The following is a 16,380-nucleotide window of genomic DNA, read 5'->3' on the forward strand; positions in this document are numbered from 1 at the left end:
GCTGAAACTACTGGTACAGTTTATAATGGAATTGCTCCTGGACATTTTGGCAGAAGATTTTTTAATTATCATTTCCAGTTTCTTTAGTGGATATTGATCTATTCACGTTTTTTCTTCATTATGCCAGTTTTGACATATTACACATTTTTTCTAGAATTTTATCCATTTTGTCTCTTTTGAAATTTATTGATGTAAAGTTCATTAATTGTTTTTATTAAATAAATTTTCATTGATTTATTTTTAGAGAAAGAGAAATATAATATGCAAATGAACAAAGTAGGGAATGAAAAGGGGGAAACAAGGACAGACAGAGCATAGGTAACAATATTTTTTTAAAAATTAATGAACAGTCTGGCCAGGTTGGAGTGTTGTCCCGACGCACTAGGGTTGTGGGTTTGATCCCCAGTAGCTTTTTCCTAAATTATTGAGCAAGGTATCAGTAATATTTTCAGTTAGGAATGCTTTCAGCTTCAGGTTAAAGAAAACATGAATGAAGGCGGTTTATACAAATAGGTGGGGTTTTGTTTTGCTTTGTTTTGTTCTGCGTTACAGTAAGGAGTGTGGATGTAGGTGGCTGCTGGCCTTGGTTCAGGTGTTTAGCCAGGAACCTTCTTGGGCTCTTCCTACCTTCCTCCTTGGCTCCTGAGTGTGTGGGATGTTTTGATCTGCTGACTATCAGTTACCTCATGATCACAAGGCAGCTGTCACACTCCAGACAGAACATCCATGTGCAAGGCAAGAAATAAAGGGATGAGATATTATAAGCAAAGCACCCCCTTCTGTTAGAAAACAACATATCCTGCCCAGAAGTCCCAGCACTCCCACTTACATCTCATTGGCCAGAACTGTCATACGGCCGATTCTAATGGCTTGGGAATCTGGGAAAGCAAGTATGTGGTGTTTTTAGTCTCCGATGTGGAGATGAGTAAGGAAGAAGGGGGCTGGGAATGGCTGTTGGATTATCCACCAACAGTGTGTGTCACAAACAACTGGCTCATTTGTTTTCAATCTTCCTTGGTTTATCACTTCCTGATGCCATTTGGATGAATCCTCACTCTGGTCTTGTTGCTCCTCCTTTCATTTTGGCTGTAATCATTCTGCTATTCAACCCATTTATGGATTGAGGCACTGGGGCAGGTAATGATCCACCAGGACCCTGGAGGGGGGGGCGGGGGGCAGAAGGGAAGGGGCATTGTGAGCACAACTAAAAAGTCTCTCACATACCCAACCCCTCTTCACTTCTTTTTCTTCGTCATTGTTGTTCTTAAATAGAGAATTTCAAGCAAACAGAAGTTGAAGGCAAAGATGCCGTTCCAATTCATGACCATCATTTTCTTGTCTCCCCACCTGTCGTCAGTCACCTCTTGCCCACTGGGTTATTGGGTTATTTTAAAACAAATCTCATTTTTAGTAACTTTCCTCTCTCTAAAGTCTGCTCTGCCTGAAGTTAACATAGTTACTCACACTTTCTTTTGATTAATATCAGCATGGTATGTCTATTTCCATCCATTTATTTTTCATCTGTATGTGTCTTTATATATAAAGTGGGTTTCTTTTTTTCCTTTTTTTTTTTTAGTAACAACACCTTTACTGCATTGTCCAGCCAAGAACACAAACACTTTTTTAAAAAATATATTTTATTGATTTTTTACAGAGAGGAAGAGAAGGATAGAGAGTTAGAAACATCAATGAAAGAGAAACATCGATGAGCTGTCTCCTGCACACCTCCTACTGGGGATGTGCCCGCAACCAAGGTACATGCCCTTGACCGGAATCGAACCCGGGACCCTTTAGTCCGCAGGCCAATACTCTATCCACTGAGCCAAACCGGTTAGAGCAAACACAACACTTTTTAACTTAAGAAAAGCGCCAGGCAATTTCTAGTTGACTACAACTACTATCTACAGCAAAAATTTATATTTCTTTATTGATTACAGAGAGGAAGGGAGAGATTAAAACATCAATGATGAGAGAAAATCATTGATCAGCTGTCTCCTGCATGCCCCCAACTGGGGATCAAGCCCACAACCTGGGCACCTCCCTGACCCGAAATCAAACTGTGACCTCCTGGTTCACAGGTCGATGCTCAACTACTGAGGTATGCCGGCCGGGCGTGGCATCTTTTCTTTACATTTTATTTGTGTGTAGGTTATTGTAGGGGAGGAAAAATCTTTTTTCCTTCTACCCTTCTAGGTTCTCTGCTGGGGCTGTAACAAAAGACAGATTAACAAGAGAAAAACACAAACAAATAAGAGAAAAACAGTTCATTAACATCTATATCATATATATATGACAAACTCAGAGATGAGTAATTCAAAAGGTGGCTAAAACTTGGATTTTATATACATCAACAAAGAACAATAGATTTGTAGAAAAATGACAGGACAAAGGAAAATGGTTTTAGTCTTCTAAGGACTGGAAACTGAGAAGGTAAATGTATGAGGGGAACCCTAGCTGGTTAGGCTCAGTGGATAGAGCGTCGGCCTGTGGACTGAAGGGTCCTGGGTTCGATTCCAGTCGAGAGCACCTGCCCGAGTTTCAGGCTCAATCCCCAGTAGGGGGCATGCAAGAGGCAGCCAATCAATGATTCTCTCTCATCATTGATGTTTCTATCTCTCTCTCCCTCTCCCTTCCTCTCTGAATTTAATAAAAAATATTTTTTTTTTCTCAGCCTTGTTGAAACAAGGCCACCAAAAATTTGGTTGCCTCTTCAAAAAAATTGGGAGAGAGAGAAGATCAATAAAAATATTAATATATATATGTGGGTGTATATATGTATATATACATATTCATAAGAGAGAGAGAGAGAGAGAGAGAGAATATAACAGTGTGAGGTAGATTATTCTCCTGCCATCTATAATCCTGTCTCCAGTAAAGGAAATTTATATCCTGTCTTTAGGCAGAAAGTTTTGCCTGTACTTGCTGCTTAATTGCCTTCAATGCAAAATACACTTGTAATTCTTATATCAAAGAGGCATATTTGGGGGTGATGTGTTCTGATTTCCTTCATTATTTTTTTTCCTGAACGAATTGAAAGTTGCAAACTTCATGACTTTTATGCCAAAAATGTCTTTCAGCGTGCATCTCCAAGGAATAAGAACTTTCTCCCACAAATTCACAGCATCAGTTTTTTTAAACCATGATCTAAGCAAGATTCATGCTTTGCATTTGGTTGTTGTTTGTAGTCTCTTTTAATCTAGAGCAGTCTTTGTACTTTTGTTTTTTTCTTTTTTATGGAGAGTGGGAACGCAGTCCCCCACTACCACAAATTACGCAGTGGAGTTTACCACATTCGGGGAAATCGCAGGGGTCAGTACATCCAGAGTGCAATGGGAAAGCCTCGCTCTGGGAAAACCACCTTTGTGATCATGGTATCTCCCCTGCCAGGTAAGTATTCTTGTTTTTCTTGATAGGGATTTTGTGGAGACCAGGGCGGATGTTTTGTAAAACGTCCTGCATCCTAAATTTGCCTGATTATTCCCCATGGTGTTGTGCAGTTTGTTCCTCCATCCCCGTCTTTGTCTGCAACAGCAAGTTAAATCTAAGGCTGGACTAGATTTAGGTTATACATTTTTGGCATTATTATCTCCTGAATGATCCTGTGCACTCGGAGACAGATAATGTCAGATTGCCCCACTACAAGTGATGCTATGTTTGATCACTTGGTTACAGTGGTCATTGCCGCATTTTTTCAAAGGTATGCTTTCCCTTGGCAAATTGTTAATGGAAATAAAATGTGGAGCAACACTCTGTCACCATGCACCATCCTATACTCAGTAACCTTTTACCTAGCATCCACTGAATCATGTTTTTCATTGGGAATTGCAGTATAGTTTTGTTTTGTTTTTTAATTTCAGTGGCTGTATTTTTTAAAGTTTTTCAGTTTGTTTGTTTGTTTGAAATATGTCTGTTCTTTTTTCACATATTGCTCTATCCTTTCACAACTTACTTTTTATACTTACTATCTGTTTTTGTTTTATATTTTTATTGATTTCAGAGAGGAAGGAAGAGGGAGAGAGAGAGAAATATCAATGATGAGAGAGAATCATTGATCAGCTGCCTCCTGCACGCCCCCCGACTGGGGATCGAGCCTGCAACCCAGGCATGTGCCCTTGACCAGAATCGAACCCGGGACCCTTCAGTCCTCAGGCCGACGCTCTATCCACCGAGGCAAACCGGCTAGGGCTACTTGCTATCTTTTTTATCATTAAGCATACCGATTGTATATAGACTTTGTTCTTTTACCAGTGTGAGGAGGGAAGGGCTTTTTCTCTCTGTCGTGGTGATGTGTCCATGGTAATATGCTGTAGTTCCTGGCATAAGTAAGTGTCCCTAATTGAATGGCTTTGTATTTGCTAAGATTTTAAGGGTTTCATTATTCTCAGACCATGGGCCCCTCTAGGGTCGACTCCCCTTGCTGCTCTGACTTCTCTGTTCTTTTTGGGACAGAGAAATCCCAAAAAGGAATTCTCAACTTTAGGAACTTTGAGTTTCCTGTGGACTTGACTGTTTTTGTTGGACCACTCAATATTAATTTGACTTCAAATTTCTATAATAGGAGGGTATGTGAATCAGAAACAAGTTCTGAGGGCTGGAGCTTTATCTCTCATGCACAGCTGGCCAGCAATTCACCGGGATTTTCCAAGGTTGGGGAACTGGAAATAAGGCCCCCTACCAAAACCCATGTGCCCCACGGACTCCACACTGGTCTTGGGAAGCAACAGGGAAGTTTGCAACTACCTGGACCCACATGTAGAAAAGCAAAAAAGGTGAGGATAGATCTGAATTTACATCACCCTTCTAACTCAGGAGGTATAGAAAATAATGTAATGAACACCCATGATTCATATAAAAAATAAAATTCTACCTGTTGAGTACTCCTCTCTAATCACATTGCTCTCTGCCAGAGGCAACTGCTCTCCTGAATCTTAGAATTTAGCATCCCCAAGCATATTTTTATTATTATTTATTGCACTAGTGGCCCGGTGCACGGATTCGTGCACATTGAAAGGAATCGGGCTCCCTCCTCTCTGGTTCTGGGGTTCATCACCTGAGAACCGCCACTGCCAAGTCAACACAGCTTGTCAGCTCCTGCATTGAGCATCTGCCCCCTGGTGGTCAGTGCTCATCATATGTACCGGCTGGTCGGACAGTCACTTAGACTTTTATATATATACTAGAGGCCTGTTGCACGAAAAAATTCGTGCAATAGGCCTTCCCTTCCCCTGGCTGCCTGCACCGGTTTGCCTCCGGCACCCGGGACCCAGGCCTTCGCTCCGGCCGGAGCCGCCTTCAAGCCTTCGCTGCTCCGGCCGGAGCCACCTTCAGTCTTCGCTCCCCCGCTTCGTGCCTACGTATGCAAATTAACTGCCCTCTTTGTTGGCGGTTAATTTGCATAACGCTCTGATTAGCCAATGGTGGGCGTAGCGAAGGCATGGTCAATTTGAATCTTTGTCTATTATTAGATAGGAGGATAGACTAAAGGCCTGATACATGAAATTTGTGCAAGAGTAGGCCTTCCTTCCCCTGGCTGCCGGCACTGGCTTCCCTCGAGCACCCGGGACCTGGGCTTCCCTCGCAGCCCTGGCTTCATCTGGAAGGTCGTCTGGAAGGATGTTCGGTCTACTTAGCATATTACGCTTTTATTATTATAGATATTATGTATCCCTAAACAATATACCACTTCTCTCTCTAGGATGGCTCTCATCCTCAATACTTCATCAAGATTGTTCAAGGTCACCAATGACTTAGGTGCTAGCAACATTTTTCAAAGCATAGTTTGTTTTTAAATTAATTTTTAAAAATTGACTTTTTGAGACAGAGGAAGGGAGAGGGAGAGAGAGAAACATCTGCTGCCTCCTGCAGGCCACCTACTGGGGATTGAGCCCTGACCGGGAATTGAACCAACCATCTTTTGGTGCACAGGATGATACCCCACCAACTCAGCCACACCGGCCAGGGTAGTGCTAGCAGATTTAAAGAATACTTCTATGATCCTCGCCAGGTAGCTCAGTTGGTTAGCGTGTGGTGCCAGTAGACCAAGGTTGCAGGTTTGATCCCTAGTCAGGGCAGATACATGGAGCAACCAATGAATGCATAAATAAATGAAGCAAGTCAGTATTTTTTTCTCTACAAATCAATAAAAAAAAAATACTTCTGCCTTGGTCAGTGTTACTCAGTGGTCAGATCACCAACTCTCACACCCAAGGGTTGCAGGCGCAATTCCCAGTCAAGGGCACATACCTGGTTGTGGGTTCACTCCCCCCACCTGGGGGGAGCGGTGTGCAGGATGCAACCAGTCGACGTTTCTCTCTCTCTCTCTTGCTCACCTTCCCTCCCTTCGACTCTGAAAAGCAATGGAAAAAATATATACCCTTGGGTGAGGTTTAACAAAACTACACAAAATAGAACAAAAAACACTTCTATGTCCTCTTTTTTTTTAAATTTTTTAATATCTTTTTTATTGATTTCAGAGAGGAAGGGAGAGGGAAAGAGATAGAAACATCAGTGAATCGATTGGCAGCCTCCTGCACGCCAGGGATCGAGCCCCCAACCCAGGCATGTGCCCTTGGCTGGAATGGAACCTGGGACCCTTCAGTCTGCAGGCCAACACTCTATCCACTGAGCCAAACCAGCTAGGGCCTATGTCCTCATCTTATCTGCCCTCTGTGCAGCTCTCCAGTTACTTTTTCCTTCACTTCTTCCTAAGCTTCCAAGCCCTGGTTTTCCTCATCCTTTCAAACCCTAATCTCACCTCCTTTGCTCCTCTTCCTCTGCCCTACCTCAAAGTGCTGGCATGCCCCATGGCTCAGTTATGGGTCTTCTCATCTCCAACTACACTCTCTCCCTAGGATATCTCCTCCAATTCCCTCACTCCAAATGACATAAAATGACTGCAAACCTGTCTCTGGCCTTGATCTCTCCTTGAACTCCTAGCTTATATATCCAACTGCTTATTTGATATCTCTGCTCTGAAGTCTTCCAGACATCTGACTAAACGACCAAAATGAAACCCCACCCCCAACCTGTTTCCTTCACCCCTATTTCAAAAATGGATCATTATTGCCGAACCGGTTTGGCTCAGTGGATAGAGCGTCGACCTGCGGACTCAAGGGTCCCAGGTTCGATTCCGGTCAAGGGCATGTACCTGGGTTGCGGGCACATCCCTACTGGGGGCTGTGCAGGAGGCAGCTGATCGATCTCTCTCATCGATGTTTCTAACTCTCTATCCCTCTCCCTTCTTCTCTGTAAAAATTCAATAAAATATATTTTTAAAAAAATGGATCATTATCCACTCAGTGTCTCTAACAGAAACCAAGAGTCATCCATGATTACTCCTTCTCCTTCACCCCCACACCAAACCTGTCAACCTAACTAATGAGGTAGAGTGAAGTAAACTCAGATGACCAGAAATGGAGTTTTGGGGAACAGCAGAGGAATTGCAATTCTGGAAACCCATGCTGTAGCAAGCTACAGGTTAGTCTGTTGAGGGTTTGGGACAGGATGTATATATGGGCAAGCAGCACAAAGGGGACGGAAATTCAACCAGAGTCCCAGCAGTCATTTCACTGACTTGAGGAAGAGGAGAGATTCTTAGTGGGTGTTCACTGCTCCGGAGAGAAGTCTCCATCTTCTGTAAAGCAGGCATTTATGGGAAATCAGTCTCTCCATTCTCAAGTTCCTTTCCTCTGAGGGCACAGGTGAGATTCTCCATTTCACGTCCTCTGGTTTCATTTTAGATTGAAATCCTTTCACAAACCGATCGGCAAAGACCCATTCACTCCACTTGCCAAACAAGATGCACCTGTAGTCCTTTCTCTTCGCTGCATCCCACGGTCACTACCTAGGCTAGGCAGGCATCCTCTCTGGCCTGCTAATGCTCTCACTTCAAATCAGTTCTCCACACAGCAGCAAGTCTGATCCGCAAAACACCGAATGTAACTCACATCTTGTCACTCTGCTTAAACTTCAATGACTTCTCATTAGAATAAAAGCCAAAAATCTCTACTGCAAGCTACCAGATAGATGAAAAATGACTTCACCTACTGCCGATCAGCCCACTGGCTTCTGGGTTCTTCCAAACCAAGGTTTTTCCTGCCTCAGAGCCTTTGCACACACCATTCTCAAATCATCATCTGGAAGCTCTCCACCCCCGTGCCCTCCACTCTGATATGGCCTGTTCCTCCTAGTTCTCTAGACGCAGGTTAAATATCACTTCACTTCACCTAAAGTAGGTTCCTCTATTATTCTCTAGTCCAGCTCTCAGTTTCCCTCAGAGCACTTACCACAATCCGTAATTTGCTTGTTACTTCTTCTTGCCCTCTGTTCATATTAGAATGTTAAGTCAAGGAGAGCAAGAACTGGTATTCCAGACCAAACAACAACAACAAAAAAACCCCAAACAACAACAACAAAAAGAACTACCTCTAGCACCTAGCACCATGCCTAGCACGTGGTAGACACAACATCTAGTGAATCTGTGTCTTCCACGCACTTCAAACCTAAGTTCCTCCTTTAAACTCAGCAGTAACTCCCGGCGGGAGGAAACATGCTCCCCATGGTGCAAAGAAGGAAACCGAGTCCGGTTTCTAGCTTGTCTGCGTCACTGAGCTAGTGGCTGAAGGAGCCGGAGGCCTGCAGGTCCCCAGAACCCTCGCTCAAACACCGCACCCGCCACGGAAGTTCCCAGTTTGGGGAACCCAGCGGTCCAGGAGCCCTCGGACATAAAGGCAGGAAGGAGCAACAGCCGCCCACAGGCTCCCGGAGTTCCCAGCTGGCCCTGCGCTCCGAGGTGCTGCCGGACAAGTGGGCGGTCCCAGGCGCCGGAAAACCGCCGGGGAACTACATTTCCCAAAAGGCTCCGCGGGGCGCGGCTGACTGGCGGAAGCGAGGCCAGCGACGGCGTGACGAAGCGCAGGGACGCTGGCGCGCGGGGTTTAAACTGCGGCGGTTTACGGGCGTTAGGACTTGGTCGAGTTAGGGGAGTTGGAGGTTCTCGGTGCTTTTTTTTCCCGGCGCATCTGCCGACTGACTGCCCAATGGACTCGACGCTTCAGGCCCGCTTGTTTCCCGGTCTCGACATCAAGATCCAACGCAGTAATGGTGAGGGGCGGGGTCCCGAGGCCGGGGGACCGTGGGCTCTGAGGCGGCTGAAATGACTGCCCCTCCCCAGACGGCAGGGCCCCGAGACACCGTTGGGATGCCCCTGACCACAGATCCGGGTCTGTGCACTGGCAGTCCGTCTTCCCCACCCGGGCGGGGCCCTGCCTGGCGGTTGGCCCCCTCCGGTCCTCTGGGAGAGGCGGGGCCCCTCGGGGCCGGGGGACCTTCCGGGGAAGTTAGGGGTGCTAGAGTCACTTCCTCTCCACAGTTCTCCGAGACTGCCTGGTCTTGCAGGGACCTCGGCTTCCTCGCCCGCTGCTCCCCTGTAAATACTGCGCACCTGCAGTGTGTCCGGCGCTGGGGCTCAGTGTAACCAGACAGATCCCTGCTCTTCAGGAGATTGTTCTGTTCGTTCTCTCTCTCTCTCTCTCTCTCTCTCTCTCTCTCTCTCTCTCCCCCCCCCCCCCCCCCCCCCCCTCTCTCATTCCCTTGTCATTAGGAGAACCGTCAGGATGAAGGTAGGGGAACCCGAGGGCGCTAGAGCCTCAGCGCTGTGTTGAGGGACAGTTCACCCAAGGACTAGAGTGACTCCCCAAACAGACCTTCGCCCCACTCTGTAGGCTCTTTTGGGGGGGGCTGAATCCTTATCCCCGTCAGCTCGGTTTTAAGACTTGTTCTCTGCCTACCTCACTATGGGATCTGCTAAGGGTGAAGTTCCAGGAAGTTAGTCGCCTGTTAAAAAGAAAGAAAGGCAGCTGTCGTTTCATTCAGGTCAGCTCCACATTGAGAGTCTCTGTGGGATCTTTATCTTTTTAAAATATGTTTTTATTGGTTTTGAGAGAGAGAGAGAAACATGGATGAGAGAGAAACTTGGATCAGCTGTCTCCTGCACGGCCCCCGGGGGATTGAGCCCACAACCAGGCATGTACCCTGACGGGGATAGAACCCGGGACCTCCTGGTGCATGGACGGGTAACGCTGGCCTTTTTCTATTCTAGGCCTAATTCACAGTGCCAATGTAAGGACTGTGGACTTGGAGAAAGCCTGTGTTTCAGTGGAATGGATAGAAGGAGGTGCCACAAAGGGCAAAGAGGTAGGTTCTACCTAAAGATCTGTGTGGAAATGGGACTGGTGAGAGCCTTTAAAACATTTTTTATTGACTGATTTTAGGGGGCGAGAGAGAGGGAAACAAGCATCCATTTGTTGTTCCAGTTACTTGTACATTCATTGGTTGCTTTGTTTGTTTCTCTTTTATTTTGTTGCTTCTTGTATGTGCCCTGACCGGGGATTGGAACCATAACCTTGGCCGAGAGCCTGTTGTTTTGTTTTCTAATATATAATATATTTTTATTGATTTCAGAGAGGAAGGGAGAGAGAGATAGATGAGAGGGAATCATCGATTGGCTGCCTCCTGCACACCCCACACGGGACATGTTCCCTGACAAGGAATCGAACCTTGACCTCCTGGTTCATAGGTCAACACTCAACCACTGAGCCATGCTGGCCAGGCGAGAACCTGTTTTTCTTTTAACATATTTTTATTGATTTTAGAGAGAAAGGGAGAGGGAGAGAGATGACCTGTTACCTCTTGGTTCACAGGTCATTGCTCAACCACTGAGCCACACCAGCCGGACTGAGAGCCTGTTTTTGATGCTGTGTTGTCCTTCCTGATCTCAAACATGATCCTCTTTGGATGCATTGGGATTTTATTTAGTAAGGCCTATTCTGAATTGCAGCAATCAACAATTTCTGGTGTTTGTAGAAGGCAAACTGTACAGAATCCTAAAACCATGCTCACCCAAGCTAGCTTCTGAATGCATATGATAATTGTTTGGGGATCAAAATTGACAACCCAGTTGAGAAGACAAAAGTATGTTTCTGAAACACCACATAACAAGGCAACTTGTGATAAATGGTGCAGGTGAATAGTGCTAGGGCAGCTCAGAGGTGGAACTCGTTGAGGATGAGCTGGGCTTGTGGGAGTGGCAGGAAAGCTTAGCAGATGGCCCTCATGGGGACTAATGAAGAAGCTGGCTGCAAGCCGTAGAAGGCTCAGGCTGCTGGGTCTTCATCTCTGGCACTAAGCTGTTTGAGATTTTATTCTTTAGCCAGTGGGGTGCCTTGGAAGAATTTTGAGGAGAGCTGTGACTAAGACATTTATGCTTTAGAGGCATTGAGGTGTGGGGAAGAGATCACCAGGCTAGGAGTATGAAAACCTGGGTCTAGTCTGTCTTTGCCACTATTTTATATGTTCTCGGGCATGTTTTTGCCCCTTTTAGAAAAATTCAGTTTCCTCAGCTATGAGGATGATAATATCTACCTCATAGGGTTGGTGTGAGGATTTAGTCAACAAATCCTTTTGTGCAGGTTTCAAAGTGCCACACAAGAGAAAATACAATACAATAAGAAAGACAGACACTGTGTTTGGTGCTGGTGATAGAGGTGTGGGTGAGACAGACCTGGGCCCTCTTTCATGGAGCTTAATGAGATAATGTACAGGGCTTGCTTAGGGTAGCACCTTATGGTAGGTATGCAGATATTTATGTGCTGTATTGGAGAAATAAACGAATCGAATACTTTACATTATCTGCCCTTGAATAAAGAAGTTTCTAAAAATGCTTTCAACCAGCTGCTAGTTCTTTATGATTTGTTTTGTTTAGGTTTGTTGTTGTTTGTTTAGAAATACAGCTCTTGTTGGGTCTCACTCCAGCTCAATATTGCCTGTAGAATAAGGTCCAAACTTCTTGTGCGGCATTCCAAAGCTTTTCAAGACCTGATCCCAATCAACGTTTTTCTTTGTGTCACACAAAATGTCTTGTGCCGGGGCAAGTGGGGCAGCTCCCCACTCTGTGACCATGCCTGGGCCTTGCTGCCTTCACACTCTTATTCTTTCCTCCTGGGATGTTCACCCTTAATCATCAATGTGAAAATCAGTTAGTGTCAGAACTAGGATTAGGGCTCTGGTTTCCCATGTTTATGCTGTCTGGAGTTTAGGGATCGGAAATGGGGGAGGGATGTGTAGTAAGGGCCTGTAGCTGTCCAAAAAAAGTGGATAGAAATATGGTTCCTGAAGCATTTGCCAGCTTTTGCATTCAGTTGTTCTGTCTTCCTTGTCTATCCCATGCTGCTTTGGTTTCTCGCCCTTTGGATATATGACTACTCTCCCCCCCATTAGAATGGGAGCTCACTGAAGGCAAGGGTGATATATGTCTTTTTTAAAAAATAATTCTTTATTGTTGAAAGTATTACCTATGTCCCCCTTTTTCCCCCATTCACCCACTCCAGCCCACCCCCGCCCCAGGACCTCAACGAAGGGCAATATGTCTTAATTCATCTTTGAATATCTCTTTCTATTGCCTTACTTGTGCATAATACATTTTTTGTTGTTGTTGTTAATCCTCACCTGAGAATATTTTTCCATTGATTTTTATTTATTAAGGTATTACATATGAGTCCTTATCCCACCATTGTCCCTCCACCCCCCAATCATGCCCTCACCCTCACCCCCTGTTGTCTGTGTCCATTCGTTTTGCTAATATGCATGCATACAAGTCCTTTGGTTGATCTCCTTCTCTGTCTGTGGATCTGTCCATTGATTTTTAGAGAGTGGAAGGAAGGGGGAGAGACAGAGAGAAATATAGATGTGAGAGAGACATCGATTGGTTGCCTCCCACACAGGGCCTGCAACCATGGTACATGCCCTTGACTGGAATCAAACCCACACCCCTTCAGTCCCCAAGCCGATGCTCTATCCACTGAGTCAAATCGGCTAGGGTGCATAATGAATTATTTAATAAGCCAGTTAATAAGTAGGAGGTAAAGCTCTCATCTTAGTGCAGTGGTTCTCAATCTTCCTAATGCCGAGACCCTTTAATACACTTCCTCATGTTGTGGTGACCCCCAATTTCATTGTTACAAATTGAACATAATTAAAGCATAGTGATTAATCACAAAAACAATATGTAATTATATATGTGTTTTCCAATGGTCTTAGGCGAACCCTGGGGAAAGGGTCGTTCGACCCCCAAAGGGGTTGCGACCCATAGGTTGAGAATCGCTGCCTTAGTGTGTTTGAGTTGTCCCTAGAGAGTTCCAGGACTCTGGTGATGTAAACCTAGAGTTGTGACTGCATTGCAGGCATGAGCAGGCCGCTGTGACTGGGGAAGAAGTTTCTGGGCCTATTAGAAAATGTAGGTAGATTAGGGTTAGGTAGCAGCTCTCTGGAACATGTCCCTGCCCATAAGATCCTGAAGGGCCCTTCCTTTTTACCTATCACTGGGACAGTTAGAACTTGTTTCCTCCTTCATGTCAGCCAGCAAGAAGTGTTTTGGGCACTGAGCCCAGCAGGATCCCACTGCCCACAGAACAGTAGGGGAACCAGGTACCCCAAGTCCACCGTGGGCTACCTGACTGTTTGCCTGTCTTCATCTCGTTCTCATCACTGACATCTACCATAGCTTGGAAATCGGAAACCAATATACATCTAGATGGTAAACCACAGCTAAGGAATCAATATTTGTTTATAGCTATTAGTACTTGGTGGAACTTAAAGTTGGTAAAGTCTGAATCTTGGTTGCAGAGATGCAGTTGAATTGAAAAAGCTGTTATTTCATCGAAACTTTCATTTGCTCCTTGCAGATTGATTTTGATGATGTGGCTGCAATAAACCCAGAACTCTTACAGCCTCTTCCCTTACACCCGAAGGACAATCTGCCTCTGCAGGTGAATGTAATGGTAGGTGCCTGTCATCTGGCTGCAGCCAGTGCCCCAGAGGATTCACTTGGCTTTTGGCTCTTTGCTGGATTGTTTTCTGAGACTGCCTAGGACTTCACGGCACTTGGGCCCTTGAGAATTGAAAAGAGCCATATATGGTGGTGGTATGTTTTGTTTTTCAGAAACAAAAGCGCAGATCAGTCAACTCCAAAATTCCCGCTCCAAAGGAAGGTAAATGCATTTCTACTGGCTTATTGTCATGGGGTTGTGCCCAGAATGATGTTCCTGGGGCTTAGCAACCTGTGAAGTAGACTCATTGTTCCAGTTTAGCAGGTGACTTCTATGTGAGCTGAGTCCTGCCCCATCTTCCTCAGTGAGGAAGAATCCAACCTACAGGGAGGAGGAAATGGAGAGGTATTGGTCAAAGGGTACAAAGTTTCAGTTATGCAAAATAAGTTCTAGAGATCTAATGTGCAACATAGCACCTATGATTAACAGTATTGTCTATTTAAAATTTTACTGTAAGGGTAGATCTTATATGGTGCTCTTACCACAAAAGGAAAAAATAACCATAACATAGGGACTGGGAGGAAACTTAGAGGTGATAGGTATGTTCATGGCATTGATTGTGATGTGTGATGATGGTTTCATGGTTGTATACTTATCTCCAAACTCATTAAGTTGAATACGTTGAATACATTAAATATCTATAGCTTTTGTATGTCAATCATTCCTCAAGCCAGTTAAAAAAAGAAATGAATCCAGCCATCCAACCTACAGCTCTTAGACCAGTGATTCCCAAAGTGGGCGCTACCGCCCCCTGGTGGGCGCTGCAGCGATCCAGGGGGGCGGTGATGGCCACAGGTGCATTTGTTTTAACTTTTTTTGTATTACCTTTCTATTCTGAGTTCAATAAATAGTTTCATAATTTCAAACTTCAATGTTTCTAATTTACACCTTTCTTTACTATATTTTACGAAAAAGGTAGAAACATTAATACATATATCTTTCTGTTTAATTGCTATTAAAATTTTAAAAAAATTAATTTCCAGGGGGCGCTGAGTAATATTTTTTCTGGAAAGGGGGCAGTAGGCCAAATAAGTTTGGGAACCACTGTCTTAGACCAACCTCTCAGGGACCTGGTGCATTTGGGAAATTTGCTGATTGGTCCAGAAGTCTTTGTTGTAGAATCCAGAGCGGTAATCAGCTTTTGCAGGCTTGTTTTTTTCCCTCAGGGGAACAGTGCGCCTTGGAGTGAGGTGGTGAACCAGCTGTCAGAAAAGCTAGGTCCAGGCCAGTTAGAAGTATAGTCGATGGTGCTATGGAGATCTGGGAGTCAGGTAGGACAAGTGAGATTTCAGCAATGCCTCAAAAAGTTGGGCTTTCTCTGCAGAAGTCAGCCTAAACCTACTTTGACTACAATAGTCTGTGACCATAGTGGGTGGCTGTAGGCACAAACTGCCCAAGAAATCTAGCTTATTCAGAACCAGCTATATCTGCATGGCCTATCCCAGTCCAGAGAATATCACAGCCCTGCATGATCTAGCTATCCCGGGAGCCAAAGTAATTACATGGCCCAGGATGAAAGATGTGACCTTGGGCTGGGCATGAGTGGTGTGGTGCTGACCTTCTCTTGCTGGCCTGCAGTAGAGATGGAAGTGGCAGCGGTCTCACTCCCGACCCCAAGAGATATTGCCACAGCTCCTTGTAAATGGAAAAGAAAAATCTTAATAAAGGTGCATGTTATTGAACAGTAGAAATGAAGCAGAAGATTATAAATCTTTTGGGAAATAGGAAAATATTAATAATTTATGCTCTTTATGAAAGACATGGATTATATCAGCGGTTGTCAACCTGTGGGTCGCGACCCCTTTGGTGGTCGAACGACCCTTTCACAGGGGTCGCCTAAGACCATCCTGCATATCAGATATTTACATTACGATTCAGTAGCAACATTACAGTTATGAAGTAGCAACGAAAATAATTTTATAGTTGGGTCACAACATGAGGAACTGTATTTAAAGGGCCAGAAGGTTGAGAACCACTGGATTATACAGAGTCATCAGATCAACCTAAATTTAGGAGACTCAGAAATTCAGTACAAGTTGATCTTGGCCTAAATGACACCACATGTTCTTATTTCCAAATATATGACTTATTTTATAGGTGAACTAGTAGCCCGGTGCACGGATTCGTGCACATTGAAAGGAAATTAATAAGAAGAAATATTTTAATATCGCTATTCGCCCTTTCTCTGTAATAGAAGTGTCAGAGTTGAAAGAAGATTAGTAAAATGTATATAAAAATAATATATAACTAGTAGCCTGCACGGATTCGTGCACATTGAAAGGAAATTAATAAGAAGAAATATTTTAATATCGCTATTCGCCCTTTCTCTGTAATAGTAGAATCAGAGTTGAAAGAAGATTAGTAAAATGTATATAAAAATAATATATAAATTGATTAATAAATAAACAATAACAACATGATATAACAACAAAGGCATGCTATAAAAACAACAAAAACATATAAAAACAACATTGATAAAAACAATGACTGATAAATT

The 16,380-nt window shown here is 44.4% G+C and overlaps 1 protein-coding gene across 8 annotated transcripts in view; it reads left to right on the top strand.

Moving 5' to 3' along the window:
- The first annotated feature begins 3,230 nt into the window (after positions 1-3,230).
- Positions 3,231-16,380, top strand: part of KIF2C (kinesin family member 2C) — a 32,649-nt gene continuing 19,499 nt past the window's right edge. For 2 of the 8 annotated variants that reach the window (XM_014529239.1, XM_014529238.1), the window contains exons 1-4: positions 3,231-3,387; positions 10,100-10,194; positions 13,740-13,835; positions 13,997-14,045. In XM_014529239.1, coding sequence (XP_014384725.1) covers positions 3,234-3,387; positions 10,100-10,194; positions 13,740-13,835; positions 13,997-14,045 — 394 coding nt within the window. In that variant the 5' untranslated portion in view covers positions 3,231-3,233. Of the gene's footprint in view, positions 3,388-3,554; positions 3,602-8,889; positions 9,103-10,099; positions 10,195-13,739; positions 13,836-13,996; positions 14,046-16,380 lie in introns of those variants that run through there. The other 6 variants (XM_014529233.1, XM_014529237.1, XM_014529235.1 and 3 more) reach the window with 4 other exon arrangements.

The sequence above is a fragment of the Myotis brandtii genome, unplaced genomic scaffold (assembly GCF_000412655.1).
Source record: "Myotis brandtii unplaced genomic scaffold, ASM41265v1 scaffold674, whole genome shotgun sequence".
Classification (NCBI taxonomy): Eukaryota; Metazoa; Chordata; class Mammalia; order Chiroptera; family Vespertilionidae; genus Myotis; species Myotis brandtii.